We start from the raw sequence: 19935 nt of genomic DNA on the forward strand, positions 1-19935 counted from the left end.
ACAACAAAAGGAATACAAAAATATCAAACATTTATTATGGCAGTACAATGCTCAAAAAGTAGGGTACATAACTAAAATCACATTTAGAGAGTCTATGATTAGTGTTTCAATGATTGAGAGAAAACATACAACATCTTTATGTAGGTCCAACAAATATTACACAAATATGTCTACTACGGTATACTAACATAAATCAGTCATAACAGGCTATGACTGACATAATGCACTCAAATAATAATATAGCATAACTCAATGCAACACCCTGAGTACAGACACTACAATGTAGGTGGAACAATATGCAAAGAAGGTTTGTATAAAAGTTTCAAATTATGTTATTTAAGGCCCTTTTAGTCTCATTAAATAATAACACAGTAATAACTCAATAATAACTACAATTCATTAAAGCTATAATAAAACAGGGGAGGACTATTCTCCTCAGTGAATTTCATTTACATTTTTTGGGTGAAACATTAAAAAAGTTATCTTTTTTTTTTTTTTAGATCAAACTATACTAAATATACTCAATTAAAATGCACTGTTTTGCAATGAGGGTCTACAGTAGCCTCAACAACACACTCTGGGGTAACACCATGTTGTAACTGGAGGACAGCTATTTTCCATCCTCGTCTGTTTACAATGACTTCAATACAAAACCTAGGAGGCTCATGGTTCTCACCCCCTACCATAGACCTGCACAGTTATTATGGTGGCTTACGGAGGACGTCCTCCAACCAATCAGAGCTCTTGCAGCATGAACTGACATGTTGCCCATCCAATCAATGGATCAGAGAATGAATCTTGGAGTGAAAACATAAGCTAGCCCTGTAGTGCATAAAATGTGGTGAGTAGTTGACTCAAAGAGAAAGACAATAGTTGAACAGTTTTGGAAAAAAAAAATCTTAAAAAAATAAGAAGCAGCAGAGAGATAGAGCTGCATATTTGTTCACTTTCTAGATAATGCAGCTATTTAATTTAGCCTACTTAAACACCTGGCTCAAACAGAGAGGAATGTTACTTATGTTAGCTAGCTGGCTAAGGCTATCCAACACTGAAACTCTTCCAAGTCTAGGTAAGTTTTTGTTTTTTTTATATTGTCACCGGGGCCCACCGGTGTAACTGCTAAACTGCTTGCTGTACACTGTACTGTGCGAGTGTAGCGGGTTTACTAACACGTTATTTCTAGTAGCTATGTTGACTATGATGTAAGCTAATATGGTGACAACGATGTAGGCTGTATGAAGCGGTTTAGTGGTTATGGTATGAAGCTTTGGCTTGGAAAGTTTTTTTTGACTGGTCACTGACAACTGTTGTGTTGTGCACTGAAGTCCACAAGCGAAGGGAAAAGGTGAGAGGAGGAGAGCGCATAGAAGCGAGAAAGATTTATACAACGAGCAAAGTGATGATGCTGTTTGTATGTGGCTGCTATGAAAGTGAGCTGTGTGTGCGAGTGATCAGGGGTGTATTAATTCAGCTAATTCTGTTGAAAAACGTATCTTAAACAGAAGCAAACGGAACGGGAATAAACCTACCAGAATTTGTCCAATAGAAATTCTCGTTTGCAACGGTTTGAACTAATGATTACACCCTAGATCAGCTAGATGCAGGCACTGTCTGTCACCTTGATTACTCCCATTTGTATTTTGACATGTGCACCGAGGCTAGGTTGTAGCAGCCTCATGATGGGTATAGGGAAAATTAGAGTATGATGTAGCAACCTAAACCTATAGATTTCACATTGAGCTGGGTGAATGGAATATGAATGACAGTCATCCAATAGTATGCTGTAATAGAAATAAGGCCATAAAAAAAATTGTCCTCCCTAATCATAAACGGCACCAACCACCACTATGACCATTGTACCATAATGATCATTTTGGACTTTTGCCCAGCATGATTTTGTTGCTGTATTACCAATACTTTTTTCTTTACAGTTACAAGTACAGTACTTCCACATACATACGTCTTGAAAATAAACCTGGCTGAATTTAGGCTTGGGGTTGTCCTTGTACTTTTCATCCAGAAGAATGTTACACATCCTAGCAACAGTGGAAGTGTTTCACAGAAACATGGCTGATTGACATTTGATTTTTCTTTTAGGAATAGATTGAGGATTTTCAGACTGAATGGCCAGAACACTGTGTGCTCTGTTAGGTCATCACTCCTAGGGACTCAGTGGTGGCTCCCCCCCCTCATTGATAGTGCGGTAGAACTGAGGCTGGGTCTGGGCCAATGGGGAGTCTGTCTGGGAGAAAAGGGCTGGCCGGCTCTTCGGGGTCCACCGCAGGAATCTGCCTGAGGTCACCAGGTCACCGTAGCCCTGGGCGTGGGAGAAGGCGTAGCCTGACCGGCGGGTACTGACGCGGCGGGCTTGGACACGGCGAGGGGCAGGGGGTAACACCTTGTCCTGTCTCACCTTGTACCTCACCTAGAGGGAGGAGGAGGCATGAGAGAGAGTGAAGGAGAAGTAATCATTTGTGAATCTTCAATGCCAATTACAAAGGAGTTAACCCTTGACATCTGACCTTGTCGTTGACAGTGGGCCACAGCAGGATGCGGAGGAAGCGATATGCCACCACAGGAAGCACACAGAGGATGGAGGTGAGTAGCATAGTCAGCCACACATTGGGCTGGTTCAGGGAGTTCCTGGCTGTGCCTGTTACATAGAGTATAGCATCACAACATGTATTCAGATGATGATTGCTGCGACAGACACTCACCTACATAGTCACAGATACTGTAACAAACAGTTACAGATAGTGTCACTGACCAAATGTTCAGATAGAAAGACATGAATGATGAAGGGAGAGGAGGTGGATGGATGGGTGCTGAGTGGTACTACTCACCAATGAAGGGGAAGGAGGAGGTGAAGATGAGAAACATGCCATTGCTGTACATGGTGAATATGACAGCAAAGTACACACACAGACTGCCCCACAGGAAGAACTGGTTCACTGATGTCCAATAGTGGGTGTCCAGACCCAGCTTTAACAAAGACACATGCAGCTACCTCAGACGCTGTTACTGTGTGTATGTGTTTAGAGAGATGCCTTCTACATTAGTCCAGAGTGTGTATGTGTACAGTTGAAGTCGGAAGTTTACATACACCTTAGCCAGATACATTTAAAATCAGTTTTTCACATTCCTGACATTTAATCCTAGTAAGAATTAGGTCAGTTAGGATCACCACTTTACTTTAAGAAAGTGAAATGTCAGAATAATAGAAGTGAGAATGATTTATTTCAGCTTTTACAACATTCATCACATTCCCAGTGAGTCAATTTTACATACACTCAATTAGTATTTGATAGCATTGCCTTTAAATTGTTTAACTTGGGTTAAATGTTTCCGACTTCAAAGAAAACCGAGATGCCAACACAAAAAATTAGGACAGTAAAAATGATTTCTGGACATCACTCATTCTTAAAATACTTCCACAAACCTCCCACAATAAGTTGGATGAATTTTGGCCCATTCCTCCTTACAAAGCTGGTGTAACTGAGTCAGGTTTGTAGGCCTCCTTGCTCACACACGCTTTTTCAGTTCTGCCCACACATTTTCTATAGGATTGATGTCAGGGATTTGTGATGGCCACTCCAATACCTTGACTTTGTTGTCCTTATGCCATTTTGCCACAACTTTGGAAGTATGCTTGGGGACATTGTCCATTTGGAAGACCCATTTGCGACCAAGCTTTAACTTTTTGACTGATGTCTTGAGATGCTGCTTCAATATATCCACATAATTTTCTTTCCTCGTGGTGCCATTTATTATGTGAAGTGTACCAGTCCCTCCTGCAGCAAAGAACCCCCACAACATGATGCTGCCACCCCCGTGCTTCACGGTTGGGATGGTGTACTTCGGATTGCAAGCCTCCCACTTTTTCCTTCAAACATACTAATGGTCATCATGGCCAAGCAGTTTGATTTTTGTTTCATCAGACCAGAGGTCAATTCTCCAAAAAGTACGATCTTTGTCCCCATGTGCAGTTGCAAACCGTAGTCTGGCTTTTCTTTGGCGGTTTTGGAGCAGTGGCTTCTTCCTTGCTGAGTGGCCTTTCGGGTTATGTCGATATAGGACTCGTTTTACTGTCGATATAGATACTTTTGTACCCGTTTCCTCCAGCATATTCACAAGGTCCTTTGCTGTTGTTCTGGGATAGATTTGCATTTCTCGCACCAAAGTTTGTTCATCTCTAGGAGACAGAACGCGTCTCCTTCCAGAGCGGTATGATGACTGCATGGTCCCATGGTGTTTATACTTGCGTACTATTGTTTGTACAGATGAACATGGTACCTTCAGGCATTTGGAAATTGCTCCCAAGGATGAACCAGACTTGTGGAGGTCTACAAAACAAATTCTGTGGTCTTGTCTGATTTCTTTTGATTTTCCCCATGATCTCATGCAAAGAGGCGCTGAGTTTGATGGTAGGCCTTGTAATACATACACCTCCAATTGACTCAAATGACGTCAATTAGCCTATCAGAAGCTTCTAAAGCCATCATTTTCTGGAATTTTCCAAGCTGTTTAAAGGCACAGTCAACTTAGTGTATGTAAACTTCTGACCCACTGGAATTGTGATACAGTGAATTATAAGTGAAATAATCTGTCTGTAAACAATTGTTGGAAAAATGACTTGTGTCATGCACAAAGTAGATGTCCTAACTGACTTGCCAAAACTATAGTTTGTTAACAAGAAATTTGTAGAGTGGTTGAAAAACAAGTTTTAATGACTCCAACCTAAGTTTATGTAAACTCCCGACTTCAACTGTATGTTTGATACCACACATGCCCAAATTCGATAACTTAAGTACACATGTTATTTCCCTTCTTCTCCCTTCTCCTTACCTGTATACTGACGGCGATGAGCAGGCAGGTCTGGGCCAGCAGGGCGAAGGACTGATAGTCCACAATGTCTTTGCCATCGTCTCGGACCGTGTCGTACATGGCTGCCCAGGGAATGAAGAAGAGGACTAGGGAGCTGTAGCCACTGTGTAACACTGTGTAGACAAAGGCCCTCTTACTGAAGTACTGGTTGAGCTGGCCTGGGGCGTAGAGCTTGGGGTACTGGAAACTCCACCGATCATTTACATCCTAAACACACAGATATATAGGGAGACATACACTGAACAGTGGTGTAAAGTACTTAAGCAAAAATACTTGAAAGTACTATTTAAGTAGTTTGGTGTATCTGTACTTTACTATTTATATTTTTGCCAACTTTTACTTCACTACATTCCTGAAGAAAATAATATAATATTACTCCATCCACTTTCCTTGATACCCAAAAGTACTTTTTACATTTTGACAGGAAAATGGTCAAATTCACACACATATCAAGAGAACATCCCAGGTCATCCCTACTGCCTCTGATCTGGCGGACTCACTAAACACAAATGTTTCGTTTGTAAATTATGTCTGGAATGTGCTCCTGGCTATCCACAAATTTAAAAAAAATTGTGCCGTCTGGTTTGTTTAATATAAGGAATTTTAAATGGTTTATTCCTTCACTTTTGATACTTAAGTACATTTGAGCAATTCCATTTACTTTTGATACTTAAGTACTGTATTTTTAAAACCAAATACTTTTAGACTTTTACTAAAGTAGAAATTTAGTAGAGTAGAACTTGACTAGGTGACTTTCAAAAATTATTTTCTATTAAGGCATCTTTACTTTTACTCAAGTATGACAATTTAGTACTTTTTCCACCACGGAAACTGAATATACCAAACATTAGGAACATCTTCCTAATATTGAGTTGCACTCCCCTCCCTTTGCCCTCAGAACAGACTCGATTCGTCAGGGTATGGACTCTACAAGGGTCGAAAGCGTTCCACAGGGATGCTGGCCCATGTTGACTCCAATGCTTCCCACAGTTGTGTGAAGTTGGCTGGACCATTCTTGATACACAACCCAGCAGTGTTGCAGTTCTTGACACAAAATGCCAGGTGCACCTGGCATCTTCTACCATACCCCCTTTAAATGTCTTGCCCATTCACCCTCTGAATAGCACACATACACAATCCAGTCTCAATCGTCTTCTTTAACCAGTCTCCTCCCCTTCATCTACACTGATTGAAGTGGATTTAACAAGTGACATCAATTAAGGGATCATAGCTTTCACCTGGATTCACCTGGTCAGTCCATGTCATGGAAAGATAGTTCTTAATGTTTTGTATACTCAGTGTATGTGATTACATACATACTACTTACTTGCAACGGCATACATAATTGGCTGACGTACATTACTGACATACTAACATAAGAGACCTGATTACCTGGTCAAAGAGACTCAACGCCAGCACAGGTAGAGCTGTGTAAACCAGGTTATACAGGGTGATGAACCACTCGTCATACACAGTCTGTTAGGGGGAACAACAAATAATACACATTAGATACATGACTGTTGCTTAGTCCATTAGAGCCAAGTATGTTTCCTGGTCAGGAACTACTTCTGCCACTAGTTATAAAGGGAATTAACATGTCATACTCTAAACAAACTAAAGCATGACTTTTCTGCTCGTCTCTGTGCGTGCACCTCTGTCTCTGTGTCTCACCTGTGCTGAGAAACCGCAGAAGAAGCCGTACCAGAAGTGGACGAAGGTGAAGGTGAAATTCTTGTAGAAGAAGTAACGCAGGAATTTGCACATCCTCAGGTAGGACCAGCGGCCGTGCACCAGAAGGAGGCGCTGCAGGTAGCGGAACTGAGCGAAGGAGAAGTCACTGGAGAGCACCGCCTGCATTCCCTCCTGACCTGATATACCTACTCCTATATGAGCAGCTAGAGGGGGGAGAGAGGAAGGGAGGGCAAGAGAGAGGGAGAGGGGTGGTGGGAGAGAGATGGAGAGGATGCGTGTGTGTATGAGTTGATTAGAGGAATCATAACAGCAGTCAAACATTTAGCATCAAGAATCAGGATCCTTCAACACCTTCACAGTGATCAAGCAGCTCATAATCGGAGCTGCTTGACCCTTGATCAAGCAGCCCTACCCTTGATCATGCTGACGTCGTTGGCGCCGTCACCGATGGCCAGAGTGATAGCCTGCTTGTACTTCTTCACCAGCTCCACCACCTGGGCTTTCTGCAGTGGAGTCACCCTGCAGCAGATCACCGTCTGACACATACACGCTGTCCGCAGCAGCTCCATCTCCATGTCCTTCTCCAGGGCAAAGGCCTGGGTGGAGAGGAAGGGGAGATGGAGGAGAGGGGGAGGGGAGAGGGAGTAGTGGAAAGACAGATAAATGAATGAAACAGAGATTGGAACAGAGATTATGAAAAGTGATTACAACATATGTCAAATCAGAATATAAGTTTTATGTTTCCAGTAACTTGTCCTGTGAGTCCTTGTCCTTACCAGACTGTGTCCGTTAATCACCATAGCGTACTCTCCATCCACTGATTCATCTGCCACCGTCTCTGTCTTTAAAAGACAAAACAGGCCACTTCTACTCTTCGTGACTGTAGGCTCCTCTGGTCCATCAGGTCTCATCTTCCTCCTTGCGGTCCTGGTCAGGGAGAGAGAGATACGTTTACATGTCCCCTTACTGTGGTGCGTCAAGCTACGAAAGTGATTGACAATAGTCTGTCCGTGGACTCACTGGAGCTCCTTTCTGACTTCCTCTGCTGTGTTTGCCGACACGATGAACACTTCAGTCATCTCCTCTCGCAACATGTTGCAGGAGTAGCCAATGTTCTCTGCCGTTTCTGTTCCGACAGAGAGAAAAGAGTATCAAGGTGCGCCAGAGAAAACTATTGTAGCCTATTGATAGTATATTCTAAGGAAGATAACCCACCTTGCTTGTCTCCAGTGAGCACCCAGATCTTGATGTCGGCTTTGGAGAGCTGCTCAATGGTCTGAGGCACTCCATCCTGTAGCTTATCCTCTACTGCAGTGGATCCTAACAGCTACACACACATACCGGTACAAACATGAAAGATTCAGTTGATATTGTGCTCGTGGATTGTCTTGTAGGACATTGTAATGATACTTTTGTCTGTAGTACCCACCAGCAGGCCTTTCTCGATCTCCTCATACAGCGCATCCAACTTCTCCTCCCTCTCGTCCATGGCAGTGCTGGCCTCATGGTGGCGCAGTTTCCACTCCTCCATATACTTTGGGTCTATGTCCTTGTAGGCCAGAGCCAGCGTACGCAGACCATCCCCAGCATACTCCTGTCAATGGAACAGTTACATTAGAGTTAGGATCTAACACACGGGTACAGAGTTGGACATACAGGATGTAGTTCATCTTGTGTAAGATTTTTCATATATTCGCACGCTCCACAAAAAATACAGAATTCTCGGACACAGAGAAGCTGGTTACTCACATTGAGGTGTTCGGTGGTGACCTCCTTTAGTTTGCTGCAAGAAGGGTTCAGTCTCTCAAATATGATGGTGTCTGCTCCCTTACAGTAAAGAGTCAGCTTGCCCTCCGGACTGCGGACTAGGGGCCACACAACACATAATCAGGTTTAGTCAACTTAAATCTCAATGTCAATCGGTTACAATAAAGCCATCAATGTTTGAACAAGCTTCACATATCATTCAGATAATTCTAAATAGCTACAGTTTCAGAACATATTCCCCTAGAATTCTAAAGGCGTAACGGTTAGTGTTTGTTGGACTCACCGATGACCGACATCCTCTTGCGGACGTTGTTGAAGTCCAGTACAGCCAGCAGCTCGTAGGTGACCAGCTCTCCCATCTCCACTACAGTGATGCTCTCTGGCGTACGAGAGCGGAACACAAAGCCAAAGTTCCTGGCTGCTGTGACCAGAGCTCCCTCGTCTGGTGACTGGGCCTGGTAGTACAATTCACCTAGAAGATCACAATAATTGGAAGATATTTACTAGTCGCATTGTCTAGTTTATGGAGTAGGTAGAAGTTGTTCTCCCAACCACTGTGAAACTTCTACCTCAAGCCGCAGTCTTTAGTCACCCACACCAATGCAATAACATATGAATCCAGCAGGAGTCACTTTCTCACCCTCCTTCTTCTCCTCGGGCATGACGGTGTGGCACAACGCAAGCAGGCGGAAGAAGGCCTGCACCTCGGGGTTGCCCTCCCTCACCACCTCCACTAGGCTGTGGTCATGGAAACAGAACTTTGGGTCGGCCAGGTTGTTCCAAGAGAAGTCCACCTTCTCTGTTTTCTACCAGAGAGTGAGTGAGGGTTAGGAATGTTAGTGCCACGGAATGTAAGGATTTATTGCCAAAGAAAGGGCCTTAACCTCTTGAACCTCTGGGGGCAGTATTTCATTTTTGGATGAAAAACGTTCCCGTTTTAAACAAGCTATTTTGTCATGAAAAGATGTTCGACTATGCATATAATTGACAGCTTTGGAAAGAAAACACTCTGACGTTTCCAAAACTGCAAAGATATTGTCTGTGAGTGCCACAGAACTAATGCTACAGACGAAACCGAGATGACATTTCATACAGGAAGTGAGCCAGATTTTGAATGCGCTGTGTTCCAATGTCTCCTTATATGGCTGTGAATGCGCAAGGAATGAGCCTACACTTTCTGTCGTTTCCCCAAGGTGTCTGCAGCATTGTGACGTATTTGTAGGCATATCATTGGAAAATTGACCATAAGAGACTACATTTACCAGGTGTCCGCTCGGTGTCCTCCGTCGAAACTATTGCGTAATCTCCAGGTGCGTGCATTTTTCCATTTTGTTCAGAGGAGAAACCAAACTGCCACGAGTGATTTATCATCGAATAGATATGTGAAAAACACCTTGAGGATTGATTCTAAAACAACGTTTGCCATGTTTCTGTCGATATTATGGAGTTAATTTGGAAAAAAGTTTGCCGTTGTAATGACTGAATTTTCGGGTTTTTTTCTTAGCCAAAGGTGACACAAATAATATTTTTGGAAAAACTGAACATTTGCTATCTAACAGAGTCTCCTCATTGAAAACATCCGAAGTTCTTCAAAGGTAAATTATTTTATTTGAATGCTTTTCTTGTTTTTGTGAAAATGTTGCCTGCTGAATGCTAGGCTTAAGAGATTTTCTTTCATACATTTAAATCCATAAACCCAACACACCCTTTTCCTCCTCTCACCTCATTAATCTCCACTCTTTGTCCAGAAAAGTCCAACAACTCCCCTGGAGAACAGAAACACATTTAGTCAGTTATATGGTACAGTGAATGATTGCCACCTATGTGTATTAATGTATGCCTTACCGTGTGTGTAAACACATAATACGCGCTTATAGTGCTAGACTTGACCTTTTTCTTCATCTACCGCTATTACCATCCATCCCTGCACGTTGATATGGCAATGGTACTCCTTGTATATAGGTTCGTTCTTGTGTGTTTTATTTCTCATGTGTTTATATATACAGTACCAGTCAAAAGTTTGGACATACCTGCTCATTAAAGGTTTTTCTTTATTTCAACAATTTTTTACATTGTAGAATAATAGTGACGACATCAAAACTATGAATATATATAAATAAATGTAAAAAATATATACAGTATTTTTTTACTTGTTAGTAAGCATTTCACGGTAAGGTCTACACCGGTTTTATTCGGCGCATGTGACAAATACAGTTTGATTTGATTTGATATAAGTGTGTGTATTCCAGCGCCAGGCCTCACCATAGGACTTCCCGTTGATGGAGCACTTGTTGAAGGTCATGATGTTCTGTGTGAGTGTTCCAGTCTTGTCAGAGAAGATGTATTTGATCTGACCCAGCTCCTCGTTGAGCGTGGTGGTCCTGGCCTCGGCAGGTGTGTCACTCTTGGGATAGTACATCTTCCTGTCCCAGTCTATGTAGAAACTGTTCCCCAGGCGAATTATCTCCACACTGCACCCAAAACACAGGAGAAAGAGAGAGAGAGGGAGAGAGAAATGCAAACAATTCACATTGATGATTCATGGTGATGTAGTCCTGTCATCAAAGGCACAGTAGAAGTAACACATTTGGACACAGAGATGCAATTGCAGTGAATGACTGGATAATATGTGAAGTGCACCGACCTGACATAGAGGGATATAGGCACCACAGTGTTGAGGATGATGACGTAGGACCAGAAGGTGAGGAAGGCTGAAAAGGGAGCGTTAACCCCCTCTTGCTTGGGTAGGAATGCAGCAAACTTAGAGCCCTCCTGGTACTCCCAGATTCCATTCCCAACGGCCAGGATTAAACACATAACCGCCAGGAAACCAAAGATCTGGAAGACCAAACACAACAGTTAAGAAGTGTGTGTGTGATGACTGTGTGTGTATGTATAGTCATACTCACACTCAGCACCAGAACATTCATGAGGCGATCAATGCTGGTCCGTTTCAATGTAGTCTTTCCACAGTTCTGCATCAGCTTGGTGTCTGGACCTGGAAGAGGAAATAGATTGATCATCAGTTGTGGATATATTTTTTTAAGTCTTAGGTAATTTCTCTGACATTATGTGGACCGGTGAGACTCACCTCCAAAGACGACCAGGCCGAAGCACCACTGGGTGTTCCTCAGAGTACAGCCTCTCAGCAGGACCCTCTCGTTGTCCAGTGAGTACATCTCTCCCTTCAGAGTCAGGGTGCCAGTGAACTTATCTAGGCGGTTGTTGGGTGGCTCACAGCGCACCTCGCCTACACAGGGACAGAGAATTTCAGGGACTGTACAACAGTTAAGAATATTCTGATTCATAAAATCTAGACTTTTAAGCCATGATAATCTAAACTTTTTTCCAGTCTTACCGTTGAAGTTGGCCAGTTTCTCTATGCAATCCTCCAGGTCCCCTGTTACAGTCAGGGCCTGCTTCACCTTCAAGTTAGTTTCTCTAAAGGAGGAGGAGGGCAGGATGAGAAACACAGAGAAAGAGGAAGAGCTCATACAATCAAGAAAGGCAGTGAAATATCTTTGGTGTCAAAGGCAAACACAAACACATGCATGAACGCAACAGAGACACACCCATCTAGTTCAGCTGTTTCTATGTAGATGAGGTTGAGAGGCTCACTGCTGGACAGCAAAAGGAGATCGGCCTGGAGAAAGAAAGTGATAAAGACAAGAGAGAGAGCTATAGAATGTTAATGTGAAACCCCATAAATTATGACTTACTTGAAATATAAATTAGTCCAATTTTCTATTCTGTAGAATGACTGGTGACCTACACTGGCTGATTGTATTTCTGTGGTACATCTGCCCTTTGACCCTCAGCAGACACCTCCAACCTTACCGTGACAAACTGATTATTCTCCAGCTTGATGATGTCCCCAACTTGAACATCCATCCACTTTTCACTCCTTAGTCTGAAAAGAGCAAGATCGTAATGATGCTGCGCTAAAGCAAGCCTAGAGTGACATCTGGTGTTTGAGAATGCTAACACTGACTAACAAATCACCACCTGATGCATACACAACAAATATACAGACCTCTTGAGTGGTCTGTGACATTCAAGCACTTTCCAAGCACTGAGAAACAAGCTAAGACAAAGGGAAGAGAGACTCACTCTCCATCGATGAGGACCTCCACCTTCCGGTTGTTCACCTGTCTGTCACACCTGTGTCTGTTCTACACAGGCGAAGGAGAGGGAATATTAGGATCTGGAGCCCAGAAAAAAACAGGTCTATGTAGAAACCATGTTCTGTATATGGTCTTAATACTGTAATTAGTAGACGTTGAGCTCACTATGTCGTCGCTGCCGTCCTTAGCCATGGTCATGGAGAGCACCAGGACCAGGGGGACCACGGTGGTGAACCAGGACAGGGATGATATCTCTGGGATGAGCTGAGAGTAGCCAGGAGAGACAAAACATCACCAGCAGGGACTCAACTTTCTGCTGCCAATTAGTACTGCTACTACCTACAATATAGTATAAGCCTACAGCCAGCTCCAGGCCATGAGGGAGCTTATGTGGATACTATGAAGAAATATACATTTGCACTCACACTGTACATTTTGGTATATTTACAGCTTCAAATCTTCTTGGGTATGAAGCTACAAGCTTGGTACACCAGTATTTGGGGGGTTTCTCCCATTCTTCTCTGCAGATCCTCTCAAGCTCTGTCAGGTTTGGTGGGGAGTGTCGTTGCACAGCTATTTTCAGGTCGCTCCAGAGATGTTTGATCGTGCCAGGTTTCTTCCAGACATGACACTTGGCATTCAGGCCAAAGAGTTCAATCTTGGTTTCGTCAGACCAGAGAATCATGTTCCTTTAGGTGCCTTGTGGCAAACTCCAAGCAGGCTGTCATGTGCCTTTTACTGAGGAGTGGTTTCCGTCTGGCTACTGAGGAGTGGTTTCCGTCTCTACTATAAACGCCTGATTGGTGGAATGCTGCAGAGATGGTTGTCCTTCTGGAAGGTTCTCCAATCTCCACCTAGGAAGTCTGGGGTTCTGTCTGAGTGACCATATGGTCCTTGGTAACCTCCCTGACCAAGGCCCTTCTCCCCTGATTGCTCAGTATGGCTGGGAGGCCAGCTCTAGGAAGAGACTTAGTGGTTCCAAAGTTGTTCCATTTAAGAATGATGGAGGCCACTGTGTTCTTGGGGACCTTCAATGCTGCAGGCATTTTTTGGTACCCTTCCCCAGATCTGTGCCTCGACACAATCCTGTCTCAGTCTACGGACAATTCCTTCGACCTCATGGCTTGGTTTTTGCTCTGACATGCACTGTCAAATGTGGGACCTTATATAGACAGGTGTGCCTTTTCAAATCATGTCCAATCAATTGAATTTACCACAGGTGGACTTCAATCAAGTCGTAGAAACATCTCAAGGATGATCAATGGAAGGATGCACCGGACATCAATTTCGAGTCTCATAGCAAAAGGTCTGAATACTTACGTAAATACGGTATCTGTTTTACATTTTAATACATTTGCAAATATTTCAAATCTGTTTTCGCTGTCATTATGGGGTAGTGTGTGTAGATTGATGAGGACAGTTATTTATTTATTTTATTTATTTATTTAATGTGGAAAAAGTCAAGGGGTCTGAGTACTTTCCGAATACACTATATCTACAGGCATCAGCCCTGTGCAGCATTGACAGAATGATGCTTAGAGTGGCTGCATTAAAGGCTGTGTAAAGGTTACCTGGAGACAGAGGAGGAAGAGGAAGTAGGCATTGGCCAGCCTTTGGAACTGCTCAAACAGATTGAGCGGGAGAAAGGTGAAGATATTGTATTTGGAGGTTTTAATGGCATTGTCCTGCATGGGAAGCAAGAGGGGAATGTGTTACTGTGACAAATACACATGAAAACATAACATGCAGACACACAATGTAAACAATGGCTTGGAATGAGTAATCGACAGCAGTACTTACAGCATACTCGTAAGACAAGTTGAATTCTCTGTCATTTGCTCGCAGGTGTCTTTCTTCCTCTGTAGGGGGAAACACAACATCAATTATATATCACAGGTGTGGCAATAAACTGCTCAACTCTTCCACAAGTAAATGTTGGCTTTAGCCCCTTAAGGGCTGGGACACAGATAGCCAGATCACAGGCGTGGCAGTAAAATAATAAACTCTGGGGATGCTCTCCACATCAGAGCTGGGGCTAGACTACAGCAGGTCAGTTAACTCACCTTTTACTTCCTTCCTCCCACACTCCAGACCCAATTGTGACAGTAGCGACCCCATGTTCAGCTCATCACTCCCATATCACACCTGGGAGAAGAAACAGATGGCTGATGTGGAATAATAGCTTGATTAATAATGGAATCACAAAGTGAAACTCACTATATAAAATGATGAGAGGCAAGGTTGGGAAACTTCCTGACCATGATGATTTCTCCATACTTGTGGTACAGCTACAGTATATTGTAACCGTGTTATGACAGAGCGAAGGGAGCGGAACGGTCTCATTTACAGCAGGTCTATACACTCTAACCAGTGTGTGGAACAGCAAGTGTGGAACAGCTATAATCATTTTATGACAAGTTCATGGTGAGCCTTGTAGGGTTGTACTAACGTAGGCCTATGTGTAGTATCCTTGGCAACGACCACTTATCAGTTTTACACTATTGGTGAGAGTGAGAATTCTTTAATCACTGGCCCCGCCTCCACACATATCCGCATGCACACACAGATACACAAGCCTGTTCCCTACGCAAATGAGCTTCCTGATATCTAAATGAACACAAGTAAACATTTTGTGGAAATGGCATTGATGTGATCTAATGAGCTTTATACAGAAATGATCAAATTTACTTTATAGGGATAATCTGTTGAGTTATGGACAAAGCGCTGGTTTCTATGAACAGGTTTCACAAACACAGGTTAAATTAGTCACGGAGTAGGCCTGATTTAAAAAAAAAAATGAAATTTGAATTTCATAAATATAATTTATGTTTGGGTTTTATTCTTCTGGATTACTGTGGCTGGAGCTTTTTAAATGAAGATCAACCATAATCTGGGAATATTTTAGGCCATGTCCATGAAGATAAACTATGAATCCTCTTTATTACAGTGTAAATTGTTCCATGAGGAGACTTTGCTTTTTTTTTTAAATATAAAAAATACAGATTTGATTAGGGCAAGTCTGGGGTGGCAGGAAGCCTAGTGGTTAGAGTGTAGGGCCAGTAACCAAAAGGTTGCTGGATCGAATCCCCAACCAGATAAGGTAAAAATCTGTCGTTCTGCCCCTGAACAAGGCACTGTTCCTTGGTAGGGTGTCATTGTAAATAAGAATTTGTTATTAACTGACTTAGTTAAATAAAGATGAATTATTATTATTATTTTTTATTGAATTTTTTATTTTAAGTCCAGTATAAAGAGGAGTCAAATGTATAGTTTCTGATATTAAGGATGAAGCTCTTGTAAAAGCTCATGTACATTAACCTGCTATGTCGTACATTTCCCCTCTATGCTCACTGGTAGAGTAAATGCCATGTTGAGATGTAGTAGAGCCACTCCTTATCAACCATTTGTACCAGAGCAAAATACACTTGATAATCCATACTCAGTCACTACACTTGAGCTCGCTATAAACCTTGAACATTAGACCTGGTATTCCCCACATTATGTTCGCCTGCCTGAAGTCACACAGTTCTCTTATCAGTCTCCTTATCAGTCTTCTAGCTCCTCTGTGATGGCCGCCACCAGCTCAAAAACCTCCTACATAGCCCACACACCTTACATTCAAGTAAATAGAAAGCCTTAGAAGTACAGAAACTATTATATATAAACTTGTCAGACGAAGATACTATAAAGAAGATAATATTAATATATATATTTATAGTATCTTCCTCTGACAAGTTTTTCACCGTGAAATTGTACAGTTCAATGACCATCTGTTTTGGCAGAAACTCACAAATAAAACAGCCAAAATTCACTCCAAACCACAGGTCAAAAAGTAATCTCACCCTCTCACGCCCACCACAACACCAAAAGCCAAAACTTCTCCCCAATTGCATGCTTTCCCACACCCATATTTCTTTCATTTTTGTTTTAGTTTAAACTTTCACATTGGGAATATTTACTCCCTGCATTGTACCAGAACACACACACTTTGATACAAAGTACCCACTGGGCACACACAATGGTTGAATCAACGTTGTTTCCACGTAGGGCTGTGGTTTCATCAGCCAGTGATTGCCAAGCAAATAACTGTCGGTCTCACGTAATTGACCGTTAATTAACAAACACATCTAACATTTCCTGGCTTCCACACATAGCCTACTTGCAGACCTTTGGAACATCTACATTTTAAAAAGTCTAATAAATCCATGTAATATAGCCTACACCTTTACAATAAATCCCTTATTGTAAAGACAGGTCTATGATATGCAGAACATGTAGTCTATTTCAGAAGAAAAGAATAGCATAATCTGAGTTGTCCTAATATTAGGTCCTGATCTGGTTATGCAAAGTGGCTGTGGGCTACACTAGTTCTTTTAGCAGACAAGATTTGCATAGACTTCAGTGGCATTATTTTATAGTATGAAAAATATGAACAAAGCTAAATAAAATAGAAAGAATATTATCTCCAAATGATTTGTGTGCGCACATGCAGCTATTCTGTGCTGAGCGGTTAACAAAGAAATATGAATATCTATATTTTTTATTTAGAGTTATTAATGTAACTTTAGTTGTTCTACAAACCTTGGGCTATATGTTTTGATTTTTAATACATTGTAAGGCTGCATGATGAGACTAATGATGATTTGAAAAAAAGTTGCTGGAAAGTTGCTTGAAAGGCATGAGCTCGGCTGTACACACTACATCAGTCTCTCATTCACAATTTGACAAGCACTTGATGATCAATTCCTAGAATTTCACAGCTGCATCCCCTTTGTGTGGCCATAACGCAACCTAAAAAAAAAAATCCATGCCTTTTTTTGGGCCAGTGGCCGTTGTGCCCTTCTCCCTAGGTGCTGTGCACTCCATCACATGATGGGTTTTTCTTACAGGCTACAAGTGAAGACAGTCACATTGGGGATGCAACTGCGTGGTTCCTTATCCACAATGTGGCTGACACAGCAGATCAGAACGTTTAGCTTAAAATGTTAAACTATTAGGCTATTTCTTTACATTATAAGCGCAAAAATGTGCACATGGTAGTAAGCTATAAGCGCAAATGTTCCATGTTCCAAATACCATTATCAAAAGTGACTGCAAATGCAATTATGCATGTAATGCTTCAATTTAAGAAGTTATTTGGCCACTTCAGTTGTGATACAAACTTAACAAAACATATAGGCCTATGGTTAGGCTACATGAGGTGTTTATTTTAATTTAACCTTCATTTAACTGGGCAAGTCCGTTAAGAACAAATTCTTATTTTCAATGACAGCCTAGGAACAGTGGGTTAACTGCCTTGTTCAGGGGCAGAACAACAGATTTTTACCTTGTCAGCCCAGCGATTCGATCTTGCAACCTTTTGGTTACTAGTCCAACGCTCTAACCACTAGGCTACCTGCTGCCCCAGTGTGCGACTATGATTAGAAAAAGTTGCAAAAAAGGCATTGTTGCTTGGGCTGGGCATCATTCACAAATGATAATATATCATTCACAAGTGATAGGCTAATATTGTCACCCATCAGACATAATCATGTCTTTACATATACTAAATAAAATGTGTTATTTTTTATTTATTTTTAGAATGGACCTTTATCATGCACCTGTATCGAAACAGGGACAGCTGGAAAAAGTACATGTCATCTACGTACTTAAATAGCGAATGAAGGACTCTTTTCCTGTGGTTCATTAATTTGCTATACTCCTGTTTTAAATATAAGCAAATGTGCGTAACATTAGGAAAGTTGAAAAATAAATATAGGTCTAGCCTATAGAAAGCTGATTCTCTTCTTTTTAGTAGAGGCCATCACTCTGTTTTCTCGCGCAATTGCATAGCCGATTGAAATGTTGCGCAACATGAGCTCATGCGCTCTCATGAACTGTTTGATTAGATTTTCTAATACATTTGCATTGATGTCAGAGTGATTAGAGGGACAATAGAGTGCTGAGTACCAGGCAGTTAGCAAGTTTGGTAGGCTACTAATGACCATCAGCAGCATCAGAGCTTGGAGAAGCCTAATTACCGTGACTAAATGATCACGTGGAATTTGAATGTTTTCATGACCTGTGACTGCCGGTGTGGTGGTAATACGGTCACTGCAACAGGTCATTTAAATGAACTTATGTTAAACCAACGTTGATCAGACGTTGAATTGACGTCTGTGCCCAGTGGTTTTATGTTCAAATTCATTAGGATGCTGTATATCAGTTTGATTAACTGATCAGCTTTTCCTTAGCCAAATACTGTATGTCTGAAGCCTCTGAACTTGTCGACAGACCCGTTCTAGACAGACCCCAGGCACAGGTTCACTTAATTGTTAGCAGCAGTATCATTGGAGAAAAGCAAATAATGTCCAGTCACATACCTGTGAGAAGAATGATATCGGAGTCCCTCAGGAAAGTCAAGGTCCTTCAAAAGAACACAGACAGGTACAACAAAGACGGGCAGGAAGTAGGCCTAAGGATGTCTCCAACGACACCCGCTTCTCTCACTCAACACACCCTCCCTTTCAGTTAAACTAGAGTAAATCCAGGAGACGGAACTGCGCTTCAGTCTGGGCAAACGCACTTACACCAAGACGCAGACCCAGAGGGGCTCCTGAGACTCCTAGGAAGAAGGCAGGAGTGGAGCAGAGCAGGTGGAGTCCCAGAGGTGGGGTGTGAGGAGGTGGGGGAGGCAAAGTCAAGGGCAGCTACAGGAAACAGAACGGGATCCCCCTAAGGGTAATGGCACAGAGCTAGAGTAAACACTGCAGCCAGCGATCTTTGGACCTGGATGTTGAGACACAAAGCAGAGGCAGGTGCTGAGCAGCAGTAAAACTGAGGTGAGGGACAGACACTGGCCAATCAGAACAAACAATGGGGCAATGACCTGGAAGATCAGAGGATACCAGGCATGTCACACACACCCTGAGGTGGGGACGCATGCGCAGACACACTATTTTCCACTTCCTATATATGAATTCATATCAAAACAGTCATACTGCACGTTACAATATATTTTATATTTTGATTAAAGTCTATGAGTTTTACCCTTTAGAACGTGGCATTGCTCGTATGTGGACTAGAAGTGTTAATATCATCGGAATTGTGATGATTGTTATGAAAGTGGGGGGAGGATGTTGAACAGAATCTCAGAGCTTCAGAGCCACAGGTGAAATCCAAAACCTGGACACGAGTACAAAAGGGTCCTCTGTAGTCCCCAGGACTTCATTATGAGCCAATGGGCAAATGGATGCACAGCCACAGAAGCACGGTCACACACACGAATACACACACGCACATGATACCAAGGAATGTTGAAGAGACACTGAGTGCATGTCTTACCTTGTGGTGATAGACATCTTCATGACCCTTCAAGGGCACAGTGGTCTTTTCAGGGCACGTGATTATTATAAAACAAGGCTCTACCGAGCTCAACACCGGCAGCTTGGAGAGAAACGGCAAGGTATCCTCCAGACATTTACGAAAT

The 19935-nt window shown here is 42.4% G+C and overlaps 1 protein-coding gene across 2 annotated transcripts; it reads right to left on the reverse strand.

Moving 5' to 3' along the window:
- Positions 1-13: 13 nt before the first annotated feature.
- On the reverse strand, positions 14-19231 carry LOC118385222 (phospholipid-transporting ATPase ID-like). Of its 2 annotated transcripts, none has more exons than XM_035772182.2 (28): positions 18830-19231; positions 14531-14612; positions 14268-14326; positions 14039-14152; positions 12633-12731; positions 12454-12515; positions 12181-12253; positions 11916-11986; positions 11702-11784; positions 11435-11593; positions 11253-11341; positions 10988-11181; positions 10606-10814; positions 10066-10109; positions 8984-9149; positions 8627-8815; positions 8326-8441; positions 8006-8170; positions 7792-7903; positions 7597-7702; positions 7353-7503; positions 6989-7172; positions 6556-6779; positions 6277-6360; positions 4846-5091; positions 2844-2982; positions 2523-2653; positions 14-2425 (listed from the first exon to the last, which is right to left on the reverse strand). In XM_035772182.2, exons 2-28 carry the CDS (start codon positions 14583-14585, stop codon positions 2162-2164), a joined length of 3588 nt encoding a protein of 1195 aa, XP_035628075.1. In that variant the 5' UTR covers positions 14586-14612; positions 18830-19231; the 3' UTR covers positions 14-2161. The 2 variants fall into 2 exon arrangements, with proteins under 2 accessions (XP_035628075.1, XP_052377058.1); XM_052521098.1 differs by having other exon boundaries at positions 14531-14632.
- Positions 19232-19935: the final 704 nt, after the last annotated feature.

This window comes from Oncorhynchus keta, chromosome 6 (genome assembly GCF_023373465.1).
Source record: "Oncorhynchus keta strain PuntledgeMale-10-30-2019 chromosome 6, Oket_V2, whole genome shotgun sequence".
NCBI lineage: Eukaryota > Metazoa > Chordata > Actinopteri > Salmoniformes > Salmonidae > Oncorhynchus > Oncorhynchus keta.

Coding starts and splice junctions, on each gene's coding strand:
- LOC118385222 (XM_035772182.2), bottom strand. CDS start 14,585: ATGGGGTCGCTACTGTCACAATTGGGTCTGGAGTGTGGGAGGAAGGAA. Junction 14,327..14,530: donor TGGGAGGAAGGAAGTAAAAG/GTGAGTTAACTG, acceptor TTCCCCCTACAG/AGGAAGAAAGACACCTGCGA. Junction 7,904..8,005: donor AGATCGAGAAAGGCCTGCTG/GTGGGTACTACA, acceptor ATGTGTGTGTAG/CTGTTAGGATCCACTGCAGT.